This window comes from Lethenteron reissneri, chromosome 5, assembly GCF_015708825.2.
Source record: "Lethenteron reissneri isolate LAM-NWPU_2019-01 chromosome 5, ASM1570882v1, whole genome shotgun sequence".
NCBI lineage: Eukaryota > Metazoa > Chordata > Hyperoartia > Petromyzontiformes > Petromyzontidae > Lethenteron > Lethenteron reissneri.
The window spans coordinates 8,250,417-8,265,864 of NC_083783.1; the positions used below are offsets into that span (position 1 = coordinate 8,250,417).

Consider the following 15,448-nt stretch of genomic DNA (forward strand, 5'->3'; position numbering starts at 1 on the left):
CAAGGCATTGGGATACTGCTAGATGCTTCCAGATGGAACCCGCACGCCTCAGGTCTTTGTTCAGCCTGCGTTACACATCTCACGAGTTGTCGTGGACTGTGCTATTATATAACATTTGTTACAACGCGATATTTCCAATAATGCAGTGTTCTCCAGGAACGCAACTAACTACCACGTCACAGGAGTACAGGCTGTACTCCAACATTTCAATGCCAGCAGCCCCACCCGGGAAATAGTCCAAATTCTCTCCGATGCTTTTCGTGTAATTATTGTCACTTTACGCTTGTGCAGCTGCTGTGAGAATGCCGTCTTGTCTTTTATTTGCGTTATATTTGCCACTTTGCAAAATTAATGTGCGATCATAACAATGCGTTACTATTAAAGTGCAGCTTAATGGAATATGGCATTTAAAAAAAGCTGATTTGCACACCATTGATGTGCTGGAAAAGCCTTGGGAGAGGGTGAGTGGGTGCAGTGGTTTATGTTTTGTTGGATTATTTAGATAATTTTGTTGCTATAAATTTCCACACAAGGAGTCACTTTGTTGAGCTGTCATTCGTGGCCAGGTCTCTTCTGAAAAAAAGCGAATACCTCAGTGGGCCTTACCTGTTAAAATAAAATACAAATGTTTAGTTTTATCTGTACATCATTGGAACCTCATTTGCCAGTAAAAAATATGATAATTGTTTTTTACCCTTCTATCTGGCAACAAAACTGACACCTTTTTTACAAGGAGTCATGTTTGCATAGACCACAATACCTCCAGCCATAATGCAAACAAAAAACATAACTTTGATAATATATGCACTGTCCTTATAGTTGATTGGTCCACACCCGAGACAGCTTTCCTTAGAGCCTAGTCTCACATGGGTTGGACCAGATGACGCCAAAAGGCGCACAACTCAAAGACAATGCACCATCAGAGTATGATAACTCGGGGTAAGCATTTACACTTTATCTGTACCTATATTTTAAAGTGAGTTGCTTATCTTTTCTATAGCTTACACTCATATTGTGTTTTTGTTGTTGTTGTAACGTTCTGACCCACCCCTATTGGACATCTGTGAAAAAATGCGTCAGAAGCTCATCGGATTCCTCCGGTATTGACTACTCTATTAACCCAAGAATGTCTGTGTGCAACGCTCGTGACGTCACTCCACGTCGACCAGCCCCCCTCATTAATAATCATGAACAGGTTACGTCCTCCACATGGACCTGTCGCTCATTAATAATCATGAGCGGGTGGGGTCCTCCACATGGACCCCCCCCCCCCCCCGTCATTAATAATCTTGTTGGGTGACGTCACTCCGCATGGAGCACCCCCCTCTCCCCCCACATTAATAATTTTGATATGGTGACGTAACTCCATATGGATCACCCCCTCATTAATAATCATATGCAGGTGATGGCATGCCACATCGAACAGCCCCCCTCATTAATAATCATGACCAGGTGACGTCCTCCAAATGGAGACCCCACCCTTCATTTATAATAATTAGCGGGTGACGTCACTCCACATGGGGGGGGGGGGGCCGAGGCGCCTCCTCCCCCCACCTCGGCGTCAACTCCCAACCCTCGCTACAAAGGCAGAACCCTCACGTCACGTGATCTCCGTCACGCTGTTGAGACATAGAAGTAAAAGGGACGTCATGATGAACAAGGGATTATAACTTTAAATGAAATAGGTCTGTGTCACCGCGGCCTTACAAATTGCACACGCATTAATGCAATGAATATATCACGTTGTGGTCTGCTTTTCGCTTGCAAGTTTCAGATTGACTGCAATACACCCGTCCTTGGACGCGCAAAAGGCTAGTAAACAAATATTCTGATTGATTCCGATATACTGCGCGACAATCCTGGCAACCTGAGTTAGATTTGTATTGACGGCGAACCTCAGTGGGGAACCTCAGTGGTGAACCAATCCTCTATCTCCTCTTTCTCTACTTCCATATCGTTATCAATCCACTCGTGAAGGACTGAGCACACCGTGTTGGTCATGCGAGCTGTTTGAGCATACTTCGCCATGCTGGTCACTGCGAGTCGGTCACGGGGAAAGGCCAGGATCATTTCACATATCACTCGTCACTAATGTGAGCCACAGCTGCAGCAGGTACCGATGTATAGCTGATTTGACCTAAGGGAGGCCCAGGACCATTTCAGATATCACTCGTTAGCCGTGGTCTGGAATTGAACTCGGGTCACAGGGGCTCAAAGCACAACGTGCGGACCACTACACAACGCCGTTATTGTAAAGTATGTGTCCCATACAAAGGTGATTTCAACACAGGCTCAACGCTAATAGACAAACCTCTCATCATGTCATGCTGCCAAAATGTAGAGATTTGATGGGAAAATGACAAATCTCGTGGCAGGTCACCCACGGGACGCCAAGGCAAGGGATGCGGCACTAAAACCCCGAGGGGCTGTTCCCGGTTAGCCGAGATTAGCCTTCATCCTGAGCGCCCGAAGCGGGTCCAGATTTCTTGTCACCTATGTTTTTTCCCCGCAGATGCGTCGCGCGCTGAGAGTTTTCATTAGGCAGATTTGTGGCTTCTCCATAAAAATGGTAATCTGTACACAGACACTGCTCCCGTATCGCGTGGTAGCAGACGCAAAGGAACTTGCGTTTCCGCGCGGGCGGGCGGACGGCATTTACACGATTGTACAGCAAGGCGGTAGCCATGGAGTCGACATTGGGGGGGGGACCAAATCTTCCAGGGGGTCTGGGGTCCCCCCCCAGAAAAACAATCTTAATTTGAAAACTCATTTCCTGCCATTTCCTGCCCAAAATAAAAAAAATTCACTAACACATAGGATGGACTTTTTATTTTTTTATACAATAATGTCTAATAGTGTATTTTATTCCATTGCTCTGTTTTTTCTTTTCTTTTTTACCTTTTCTTGTTTCATTGTATGTAATGGCAGAGATTAGGGATTAAGAAAGTACAACCATAACCACAATCATATAAACAGACATCTATTTTATAGCAATATATTGGGGGGGGGGGGCATTTTGAGCATATTTGAATATTGGGGGGTATATTGTGATGTCCCCCCCCCAATATATTATAATTACGGCCTTGTTGTACTACACCTGCATGGCTTCGTTTGAGTTTAACTTGTATAGTATATTGCGCTGTGAATATTGAAGAAGAGCCCCCGTCGTTGTAGTATGTTAAGGACACTTCAACACTGACCCAGAGAGCCCTCTGAATCCATCCATATAAGTATATGGAGGTAGATACAATGCGAATACTCCCACCTGGGCTGTGTGGAAGAGTAGGCCAATAATACCCTTCAGAGGCGTGCTATAGAGCTTCCTCTCGTCCATTGCCTTACGCCAAGACATTGCAGTGATGCGCCTTTATCCTACACGGCATAATGTTGCAGGATGCAGAGTACACAGTTGTAATAAATCAACGCGCTGGATATAGAGCCGTAGTTAGCGTCGTTATACTACCGCGCCCGTATGTAGATTTAACACCGACCAAAAGTTGTCTTGACATACATCGACACATCGGTTGTCACTGTTAAAAATGAGCCTTGTTACCTGTACAAAATACATACACTAAACAATTTAGTAGTTCTATTCAGCACGGGCGCAAGTGATGCTTTTCAATACATTTGTATCTCACTCGTTTCTATCTGTAAGGTGACGAATGGCAACACGGCTGGCGGCACACACAATTCCGAATCCTGCTCGTGCGCACAAGACCACAACGCACACAACACAAAGGTCCCCCGTATAGCCTGAACAGACTCGTGGGGCAAGTGCTGTCCGTGAGCAAAAGGTCAGCACGGCACACGAGGAGGTGGTTGGTCAGCACCATGCCCGCTGCTACATTTGTCTTCCCAAGCGGAGATGTTTACACAATGGCACCAGGTACTCATTTGAGTAACCGAGTTGACCTCGGGGAGGCCCGGGTATAGGTTTAAAATATTTTGCCACTGTTACTGGTTGTGAGTGGGAATCAAACTCGGGGCCCGAGTAGCGCAGTAAGCTAATCACTACACTACCACTCTCCAAATACAATACAAAGATCCCCCGTATAGCCGTAACCGACTGTTGGGGCAAGTGCTATTAGCGAGCAGGCCTATGAAGGCCGGCATGGCACACGAGGGGGGGTGGGTGGCCAACACCACGCCCGGCCGCCTTTGTCTCCCTAAGTGGCGATGGTTACACACCGCACCCAGGTCCTCATTTGAGGCTGAGTCGACCAAGGGGAAACCCAGGATCGGTTCAGATCAAGGCCCCCCAATATTCAAATATGCTCAAAATGTCTCCCTCCCCCCCCCCCCCCCAATATATTGCGATAAAAAATATTTTAAAAAGTTATACATGCTATGCTATGTAAATAAAAAACAACAATTTGCTAAACCTTGGCCATAATATCTGGACTTGTCTTCAAATAAATCAATGCATATATTTCTGTTTATATGATTGTGGTTATGGTTGTACTTTATTAATCCCTAATCTCAAACACTCAATACAATGAAGCAAGAAATGCAAAAAAGGTAAAATCAGAGCAATGTAATACAATACACTATTAGACATTATTGTAAAAAATAACTAAAAAGTCCATCCCATGTGTTAGTGAATTTTTATATATTTTAAGCAGAAAATTACTTTGCAAATTTAGATATTTTTTTGGGTTGGGACCCCCAGACCTAGAAGATCTGGTCCCCCCCCCCCCCAATGTTGACTCCATGGCTACGGCCTTGGTTCAGATAATAATTATCACTGGTGTTCGTGGCCGTGAGCACGGCGCGCTAACCGCTACTACTACATAATCAACGTTTTTTGGGTTTAGATCGCGTTATTTATAAATGTGTCGTAACCCTCCACCACCCGACACGGCCAATCAGTAAAAAAGTGTCACGTTGACAAAAGACAAATAGTTCACTGCTTTAGCCCACCGGTGTGTTGAAGCCACAACATTTACAATTTGAGTACGACGTTTCGCTGGCGAATTGCCCGATGATGCTGGATGCAATTACCAGCGAAACGTCGTACTCAAATTGTAAATGTTATGGCTTCAACACACCGGTGGGCTAAAGCAGTGAACTATTTGTCTTTTGTCAACGTGACACTTTTTTACTGATTGGCCGTGTCGGGTGGTGGAGGGTTACGACACATTTATAAATAACGCGATCTAAACCCAAAAACGTTGATTATGAATAATATTGGTCGCGAAAGCCTACGTGTTAAACGCTACTACACAACCGCTCCCCCCACACACGAGCACACACGAGCACACACACGAGCACACACACACACACACGCGCGCGCGAGAGTCTCTTCCAAATTGATCAGCCTTGGTGTCGCGACACACGCAGGCTCAAAGCGGTACCCTGCTTCAGCCCCTTGCTTCAGATTGCGCTCAACCAAAAAACATTGACCCCCTTCTCGGGAATGTCGCGCGCTGCGCTGCCGAGGATCTTGCATTGATTTGTATTTATTTTTATTTATTTTTAGGGAGTCCAGCTGGAGCCTTTGTTCGACGCATGCCAAAGACGTTGCAATCCGCGGAGCGGGCGTCAACGTTTTTTTATTACACGCTTTTATTTAACCCACTCTGTCTGTTGTTGTTGTCGTATCCTCAAATCTTGCAACTCAATTTTAACCCACTTCTCAATGTGCTATCGACTGCGAACTTGGTATACTTATGTCATACTGATGACAATACTATATTCTATAAAAAAATTAAATATTAATTTTTATGTTATGTTTCAGCTTGGGTCTAATTGTCCACGCTCAACTGACGTTGGATGTAAATCATCACGGTCCCGACCGTTATGGCAAGCTTCGGGCCACTTCCTGGAGTCGTGGAATTCTGCCATTACGAGTCGGGTACATTTCATTAAAGCGTGTTTAAAAAAAAGTATTTTTAAATATGACTTATTATGAGAATAGGCTTTAACCTTTCTGGCAATGAAACAGTTGTGTTAAGATGTTCAAACACCAAACAGAAACCTTTTGCAAGGAATCATGTCTGCATTAACCACATACACTTGTGGTGAACATGCAAACAAAAAACATGCGCTGACAGTATATGCATTGTCTTTGAAACTGATTGGTTCACACCAGAGACAGCTTTCTTTAGAGCCTAGTCTTACACGGTGTTAGGCCAGAGGACGCCACAAGGCGAACAGCACAAAGACAATTCCACGATCAGGACACGGAGAGCTCTGGGTGAGCAGCTACATCATGGGACCTCCTTTGCCAGTATAAAACCTGTTGTATTGCCAGAAACGGTAAAACCTATTGTTGTATTTTGATATCCTGGCAATGGAGGTCCCATGATGTCAACGTTTGTATTGGCTCACTGCTGGAAGACGGTGTACGGCTAACGCCCCGCCGATGATGAGACGAACATGCAAATGTTGTGCCGTGAAATGCGTGCGAGCATGCGTGTCGGGGAAAATGAAAAGCTTGTTGGTGGAAGCTCGCTACAAAAGCTGGACAACGAGCTTCTTTCTATTCCTGGCAGTGCACATCGTCTATGAGCGCGTAGCGATTGATGCATCAAAGAGATGCTAAAGCTTTACGATACACCAACCCCCTGCGTGCACGAATGCATTATTTCTGATGTATTCATTTTATACGCAAATGTATACCTTTGACTATCGCAGACGAACGGAATGCACGTGACACAGCAAACAACAGACCATACAAGGCAGACAATACAAACGTGAACGAAATGAATCATGACAATTCATATTAATTGTGGGCATTCACATCTCTCTTCCTAGGTGTCTGGTCACAGTGGAAGAGTAGGCCAAATACCCCATAGAGGGCCTCTCGGGTAGAGGCCCTTCTGCCAGCAGTGGCGTGAGCAAGCAAATGCAAGGCTGCACAGTGAGTTATTCAAAGATGAATCCACACACATTGCAGAGGTGACGTTTTGGGGAGATAGTGGAGGCATAGTCACATTCCTAAACACTGGCGCTGGTAGAACGAAACAAGCACGGTCCTCTCCTCTCATCCGAGTACCTGGTGCAAAGTCAACATCGGCACGTGGGTGATAATAAATTAACCCGTAAAAACAAAGTTTTTCACTCTAAATCCTTTATATGCGTGGCGGCTACAGTCCTCTCGTCCTCTGGCTTGAGATGGATGCCACCTATGGGTCAGATGATTGTCTGCCAGCATTAAGCAATTGGTAATTAAATACTTAAAAAAATTCCCTAAACAGTGTAAAATTTTGGGAAAAAAATTTCACGAAAATTAATTGTCACGCACAACGAGTCTGTGTGGAAAATGTCAGCTCGATTGGATCACGGGAAGTGGGTTAAAAAACCACCGAAAGATTTGCACGGTCGTAAGCAAGCAAGCAATCACGCAAGCACGCAAGCAAGCAAACTTAATATAAAGGATTTAAAAAGTGGCAGCGTGTGCATTGGTACTGACACCACCACCACCGCCGGCGCATCCGATACAATGCCAATCTGAACGTGTGCTTACGAACAGAGCCTGCCTCGGCGGTTTTGAGTCGATTCATGGGCTGTCTTTAGCGTTGTGCATCTGTTTGATCACCGTTTTGCAGTTAACAAGAACACGACAGAAGCGCAGAGGATGTGAGCAGAGAAGCCATCAAGTTGCGTCACCTTATTGAGGGGATAAATCGAGCAGCGGTTCTTAACATCAAACCCACATGCTCACACCTCCACATGCTTGAATGACACCTCTTTGAGGTCTGAGACACATTCCGACCAGAGCAGGCTATTGACTTAAACCACTCTGGGGTTCCCTTTATAACTGTGCGACGCTATATGTTTAAATATATGTAGAAATCTGGCATAAGATGTGCTCAAATGTGGCCTGATTGTAAGATAGCTGGAAGGCTTTGTAAATAAAAATCCCATAGTTTTAAGATAAAAAAACGCAATTATCAACAACACACACACACACCATGATAGACATTTTAAAATGCATACATGATTAGTTTAATAGGTTGTTTTGAGCTGAGACAAATGGTCGATGAAGACAATGATGTATTGGCTAGAAATTATAAGACTACTTATTTTGTGGCCAATTACTCGGACTCTTGCAAAACCACTCAGACATCCTGCCTTCTGAAGGCAGGCAACCCCTGACAAGCCACGCCCAGCGTGATGCAGGTGATAATGCCGTTCTTAAGCCCCGCCCATCACCACTCGTCCAGCGGCATACATGGGAACAAAGGTGAGACTTTTTTTCACAACTATGTTCATGCTATTCCATTAGTCAGGCATTACATTAATGAAAAGCCCAGTTTTAAAGTTTGTTTTCCTTCTTTCTGAAATGCGAAGATTGGCGTCTGAAATCATAATGAAACACACAGTAAATCCAAATTGTACTGCATTTTAATGCTTACCAACAATGAAATAACCAAACACGAAAAGTCATGCAAATATTAAATGTCCCAACAGTAACGACTAAATGTCAAAACAGCAAATACGAAAAATACCAAATTTCAGGCCGAAAAAAAGCTATAAAAACACATTCTGGACTGCAGTTATTTATTTGTGCATATTAATAATGTATTATTCTAACAAAGTGCATCTAAGATCGAGGGCCCATTTTAACAGATGAAGGCTATAGCCATATTAGAAACATAAAAACAAAGCGTAACGTTCCAACGCTTCACAAGACAATGCCAAGTATGATGGGAACTAAAGTTAAGGACTGTGGATCGTGTACTCGGGGACGGAAGGGCATTTTAAACGTTTATTAAAACACGCAACAGCACATCTCAGTGTTAAGTCAATACAAATGCAAACATTTGCACCTTGAGGACATGGAATAAAGATTCAATACGCCACGATCATACAATTTCAGTTGCTAAATGACAGCCACGAAAGAAAATACCTGCTGCCAAAAAAAACCACACTCGAGCAGATTAAACAATCTATAGGAAATAGCCACACGGCTCAAAATTCGCACGGTCACATTTTTAATTGTGGCAACTCGCCCGTGACGAAAACTGATTTTCGCCGCGGGGATGGCTTGTGAAAAAGACAGCAGGGGGAGCGGGGCATGGATATATTATTTTTCCCCAAGTGTAAAACTCAAACGTTAAGTTCCACACCCCCGTAGCTGCAAGTAAAACCTGCTGGAAGCTTTCGTTGTCCGGCATCGTGGTGATGGCTCTCAAATTAGAATTCCAAATCCATTCAGTACACACTGTGCCAAGCAGAAGGGCAGATGATGAGGCTGTGAATTTTCATCCATTGTCATTGTAAGCATCGCTACAGTGTCGGTGTTTTTTTTTGTAGTTGTTCCATATAGCTCTCCTGTGTATTTTTGGGTTGTTCCGCGTGTTGTTCGGGATGATGTCCGACGGTTCGCTCCCAGAAACGTGGAGCAAAACGTCGGACATCACGTCGGACAACAGGCGGTACAACACGAAACACACCAGAGATACGTTTTAACCATCGTTCAAATCCCCAGTTTCATTTTAGCACTAAATTGTAAAAAAATATATACATATTGTCCCGAAGTAACTGCATGCCCAAATGTCTAACTCACCAACCAGACAATTTGCCTGCAACTTTCCCAAAACCCATTGCTCTGACACCCCGGGGTTCATGCAAATTTCCGTCTTTAACAATCATCAGTTGCGTGCCAATTCATCACACAACCTAATTTACATTTAAATGGAGAATACTGGGAATCATAGATATATGGAGCGTGGGCAGGCGGCAACACTGAAGTCAGAGAGCCTCTCTCCGAATGTAAATCCCTTCCATTCTAATGCCTCTGTTCCTTGCCCACAAGGCTGTACCAGCCCAGGAGCAAATCAACAGTAGCACCAGGACCGAGTTTTGTCCTCAACCTACGAAGAGCCGTTCAACTCTGTTGACATAGTCCTTCTTACCCTTTCCTTCAACATCCTACCCTCTTAGGCCAAACAGCGGTGGTTATGAAGTGATCTTAAACATACGTTCCTTTTGAAACAAAGTTTATTTAAAATGCCAACGTGCGCTGGTGTAGAATAGTTAACTTCTGTTTTGTATGTTGAAGATCTTTTGCACCGTACGTAGCCAACCGTGCTAATCGGAGGTGCAGGGATGTGATTTTCTACCATGTAGATTTAACACTACCACGGCAAGGGGGTCGAACCAAGTGACTTTAATTACATCATACGCGTGTATTACTTCTGCCTTGACCCTGTGTGTCATGACTTGTTCTGGTGGTCTACCCAGCTCTACGCATGCGGTCTGGTGTGAGAAGAGAGCTCAGGGTCACAGTTCTGGTATTAATTGGAAACCAGCATGAGCTGGTGTCAAGGGAGCAAAGACTCCCCATGACTGGCTGGCTGACAAGCACTGGGTCAGCATAGTTCCCAATGGTCTTGGAAATGAGGCATCAATTATTTACATATTAATATATACATTTACCCAATTAAAATGGAATTGCTGCTGTGGTGGTAATGGTTTATAGCACACTGGAATTTTCAGAGGTCACCAGTTCGATCTCAGGTCATGGTAGGTGAGATAATGGATTTTTTTTTTAAAACTCAAACTAATCTATTTTTCTTTTACCAGGTCAGGCCCACTGAGCTATATTTCTCTTTTTCAGAAGCGACCTGGCCACAAATGATAGCTCAACGAAGTGGCTCATTACGTGGAAATGTATAGCATCCAAACACTTTAAACACGTTTCTAAATGTGTAGGGAAAAATTGCAGGACCCGGAGAAAAATCCACGCGATCACGGGGAGAGAGACATGTAAACTCCATATATACTGGTGTCAGATTTGGGATTGAAGCCACAACCTCCTGCATAATAGGCGAGGTAGTTACCATCTCCCCCCCCCCCCCCACCTAGTCCAACTCAGCAGTATTAATGGGCACAACAGTCGATCAGCAGGTTGGCGTGTGGTGGGGTAAAGTGTGTATACCACCACTTCTTCTGAGATGTCTGGCCAGCGTGAAAGAGTAGGCCAGAGGTCATGTAGAGGGGCTCTCCAGAGCTACCGCTAGTTTGAGGCTCTTCTGCCAGCAGTGGCTTGAGCAAGCAATTGCAGTGATGCGTATTTGCCCTTTACCAACTACTTTTGCGGTGCACGGGAAGTGTGCCGTTTGTTTACCACTTTCGAACTTTGTTCAACAAGGACAATGTCCTTGATTTACTCCCACAAAACAAATCATTCATTTCCCAAATCCCGGACGCGGCAATACATCGGCCTCTGCAAAAATGAAAACGTGATTACACTGTTTATTTTTCTTTGATTTTGTACTCTGATAGTAAAGTCACAAAATCTGAGCATCCCCAAGTGTCCTTGGCCCTTCCCGGTGCAGCATAGATGGTGAGCTTAGGCAGAGGATTGCCCCACAAGACCAGTTAGCCACGCAACGTAAACCGCAGATAATGAACATTTACAAATTAACACTCAAAGGCTGACGCTGCCAAAGAGTACATTCTCCACCTCCCCACTCCCAATCAAAATAAATTAAATGGGAAGCTATTATCTGTTGATTTTGATTAACCATGCTGAGCTGCATCATTTTAAGTCCATTAGAGTTTCACTACTCGGAATTTGGCTCATGGAGCCTCGGGCTTACTCAGTGTGCTGCTGCCCAATTTGAGGGCTTGAGTGCAGAGCAAAGAGCCAGGGTCTTTTGAAGTGGCATCTTGCTCATACACCGTTTTTTTTTCCATCAACAGATACAATAGAATCTAATGCACGTTACATAATTTAAACCTGTGTGGGTGAGGAGAGCTGACACGGGAAGGCTGGAGTGAGCTGCATCCCTATGCAGCAGAGTTGAGAGCTTCTGAAATGCACTTCTGCAGACAAACATTGATTGTTTCATGTGTTGGGGCAGGCTGGTCATGCATGGAGTGTTGTGGCCTCTGGGTTTGGAACTGTGGGTTTTTGCAAATAAAACACAGCAAGTGCCATTGGCCCTGCAACTATGTAAACCAAGCATTAGGGCGCTACCTGCCCAACACACGCACCGGGCGAAAAAAAAAAACCACGTACGTTCTTGTTATCTTTATAAATCTAAAAACTTGCACACACAGATACAGGGACACAGACAGAAACGCACGCATACACACACCTCTCCGTAGGTCCTCATGCAGTAAGTCTGTATGCTCAGCGCAGACAGGCGCGGACGTGGTGTGCATTTCAATGCTGCCGAGGACATCGTGCGGGTAACGGAGCAGCAATTAACATGATGGGACAAACAAGCCTGCGGCTAGCAGACGGTCCCCGTACACGAATTGCCTTTGGGTCTCGCTCTATCCCCCATTAGAAATTATTTAGTTCCATCATAGCCTTCTGCCAGGCTCTAAAGTATCTGTACACGATAGCACTGGATCAATGCAGAGGGAAGCATTTGTACACGTTGGTTGCTTTCTTTTCCGCTTCGATGAGGGCCTCTAACGAGTGAGCCGGCCACCGGGAAGGGAAGCGCTGCACGAGACACAACGGAGGGAAACCTCGGAGGCTCACCTCGTCCCCCACTTAGTTCATCTTCCTGTGCAGGAAAACCCCGGGTGAAACCGTTAATACACTGATCTGAATATCTTGACATTTAAGGCATGAATCCCTGGCCAGATTGCCTTGCGTACACTTACAAATTAAGATTCATATGGTCTAGCCATTTGTGATGCATTCGCGGACGACAGATGTGTCTTGTAACAGTGAGGAGATGAGCATAAATAAAACATAAACAACCAAAACTTGCAAAAAGGGCATGCGGAGGCTGCGGTGGTGGGGGGTCATGTGGTCTGCCGCACGAGTCGACACTCCCTCCCTTCCTTGCTCGCGCAGCCTTCATCTCCGCAGGACCCCTTCGTCAACATAGCCCCGGCGCGTTGGGCAGCGCCTGAAGCGATGGTGCCAATGGCCCAGATGCTCGCGCCCGATCACCGCTTGGCGGGGGGCGGCGGCATCAGGGATTCTTCGTCCGCGCTCGGGCGTTTCACGCCGGCGGCGTGGTTGGCGTTTGACGAGACTGTCGGTGGTTGCTGGGCTGGCGGTTGCTGCTGCTGGTGCTGTTGGTGATGCTGCTGGTGCTGCTGCTGGTGCTGCTGCTGGTGATGATGGTGCGGTGCAGCGGGTGCGGCAGAAGCGCCGGTTGATTTGTACCGATGCTTGTCAATGTGGTCCAGAAGGATCTCCTTGGTGACGGGAAACTGGATGCTCTCGCACACGCCTAGGAGGGCCAGACAGATTGGGTCACGTACGACGTCTGGGGCACGGTGACATTACCGGCGGCTGCTGTGTCTGCAATTCAGGGCCATCCTCCACAGCCCTCCTGTCGAGTGACTTGGCTCTTTGTAATACGGTATCAGTGGGGCTCCTTCTATGTGTGCTTTTAGTTTAGCCTCCCGTGGCATCTTTATTCATAAGACACAAAAGGGAGAAGCCAGCTATGCGCTTACACGCTACTTTCCTTGGGAGCCTCTTCAGCCCTTAAGCCCCCAGGCATGCAACCAACTCGCCTGAAGGAAGTCACTTTCGATTTAAAGCTTTCGTGACTGCAGGGATTCATCTTCTTGGTTTTTTCGGTAAAGTCACGTAGAAGGGAAATAATAAAGTAATACAAATAAAACATAATAAAATAATTCTCACGACGTTTCGGCCACAACGCAGGACGGCTGCTTGCGTTGTGGCCGAAACGTCGTGAGAATTATTTTATTATGTTTTATTTTCATTATTTTATTATTTCCATTCTATGTGACTTTACCGAAAGAACCAAGACGATAAGTCACTTTCCTTCCACAGCTCCAACACGGCCTATAGATCCGCATAGCTTGGGTCCAAGTCAACGGCACAACTACAAGTCAGAGACGCTTCGCCAATTCAAGCGATGCATCATGCCTCAAGAACAAATCTGGCTCATAGGCTGGGGTTAGAGGAGTGTGACTCTCCGTGCACACGCGAAGATAAGTCGGCATCAGGGACAGTACTGACATGGAACCCCGAGGACTAGCAGCCAAAGAGAGGCACTCGCCCTGTAACCACGCAGACACTATACCAGCACACTCCAAAATGGCAGGAAATATAATTATTTAAATTTCAGAAGAAAACCCCCCCCCCTCCCCACTAAACCACTTTTTCCACAGACTTGATTTTACAGTCAACTACACTTGTTCCGTATTAATGCAGCATCGTTAATTAAATCTACACGTGTACAGACAGTTAAAGTGCCCATTAACGTTGTCGCCTTTGCCCATTAAGGCCGTCGAAGCAAGTCTGTTTTTCCCCCTAACACGACGTCCACGCAGATAATCTATAACCCAACTCACCTTTAACGCAATGCACCTACAGCACAAGGACTGATCCATTAGGTCTACTGTGTGGCCAGCACATTAAACTGCGAGTGTCACATTTCAGTGACCTAGCACCGCTCATTACAATTTAGTCGTCACTTTAAACAGGAGGCCGAGTGCTGTATGGGGCTCAAGAATTAAGTTGTCTGCTTCGCAAGCTGGGCTAGGAAGCCGAGTTCAAGACCTGGGGCAGGGTGGCTCAGGAGGCTAACGCCGGTGTCAGAATTCAGAGCCCGTTTCTTCGAGGTTCTACGTTTACATTTCGATCTCCTTGTACGTGGTGAGCGTTCAGCCATTAGTTCACTAATGAACATTGTGAAAAAGTTACCGGTGCCAGAAGTGCTGTTACACTAATGGCTATGCCTTTACAATGCCTGTCAATAACGGGGTCACATTACCCTGGAATTTCCCATTTCACAAGACAAGTGCTCAATGTATTGCCCAATGTCCTATATAGCTCAAAACTAGGTATCCCTTATATTTGATAAATACCAGGGTATTCCCTGTGCCGGGGTGAGGGACAAGGGACCGATAGGCAATACCTTGTGATATGTAATAGAATCCAGTAACAAGCCCACCATTGTCACCCAGCACAAATAGATATGTGCACCTGTTTCAATCATTCTCGGCTCCAAAAGCACACCGATTCTCGATTCTCACAGCTGCCCGTCTGCCGCAGCTGAAGAGTTTCTCAGGAAGACGAAGTGGGAAATGTGTTTACTGAACCGCCCCCCTAAAACAAAGGAAACCTACAATTTATTTTAAATGACCAGAGTGAAATGAACATTGGGTTTTAGGTGGCGTGGGCCGGGCTGGGTTTGTACAAGCAATCGTTCAGCGGACGTAGCGCCCACAATCAGCGGTCAATGTGGACACGGTGGCTGCGCTCGAGAGAAATGCAGGAGCAAATGTGGCATGAGGGAGGGGAGCCTCGGGGCCGTGAGGTTGTGCCACATCATGTGGAAACGAGATTGGGTCCGATAGCAGGCGGCTGGAAGAAGCGTGGCAGCACTCAGCGGAGCGTGCGTCCAGTTATCACGTTCATGTGGCGGATCACATGTGATGGATGAAAGTAAGGGCCGGTTAACCGCCGCCGGTGGCAGCAGAAACTCATCGCATTTAAGCGCTTCTGCGGCCGTCTGGAATGCCCTTGCTTCTGATATCAGGAAGCCAC

General features: G+C 45.9%; 1 protein-coding gene across 1 annotated transcript in view; it reads right to left on the reverse strand.

The window, feature by feature from the left end:
• Positions 1–8,333: 8,333 nt before the first annotated feature.
• RNGTT (RNA guanylyltransferase and 5'-phosphatase) overlaps positions 8,334–15,448 on the reverse strand; it is a 42,234-nt gene continuing 35,119 nt past the window's right edge. Inside the window, exon 16 of the mRNA XM_061567847.1 lies at positions 8,334–13,154. Within this exon, the coding sequence (XP_061423831.1) occupies positions 12,865–13,154 (290 nt within the window). The 3' untranslated portion in view covers positions 8,334–12,864. The remainder of the gene's footprint in view (positions 13,155–15,448) is intronic.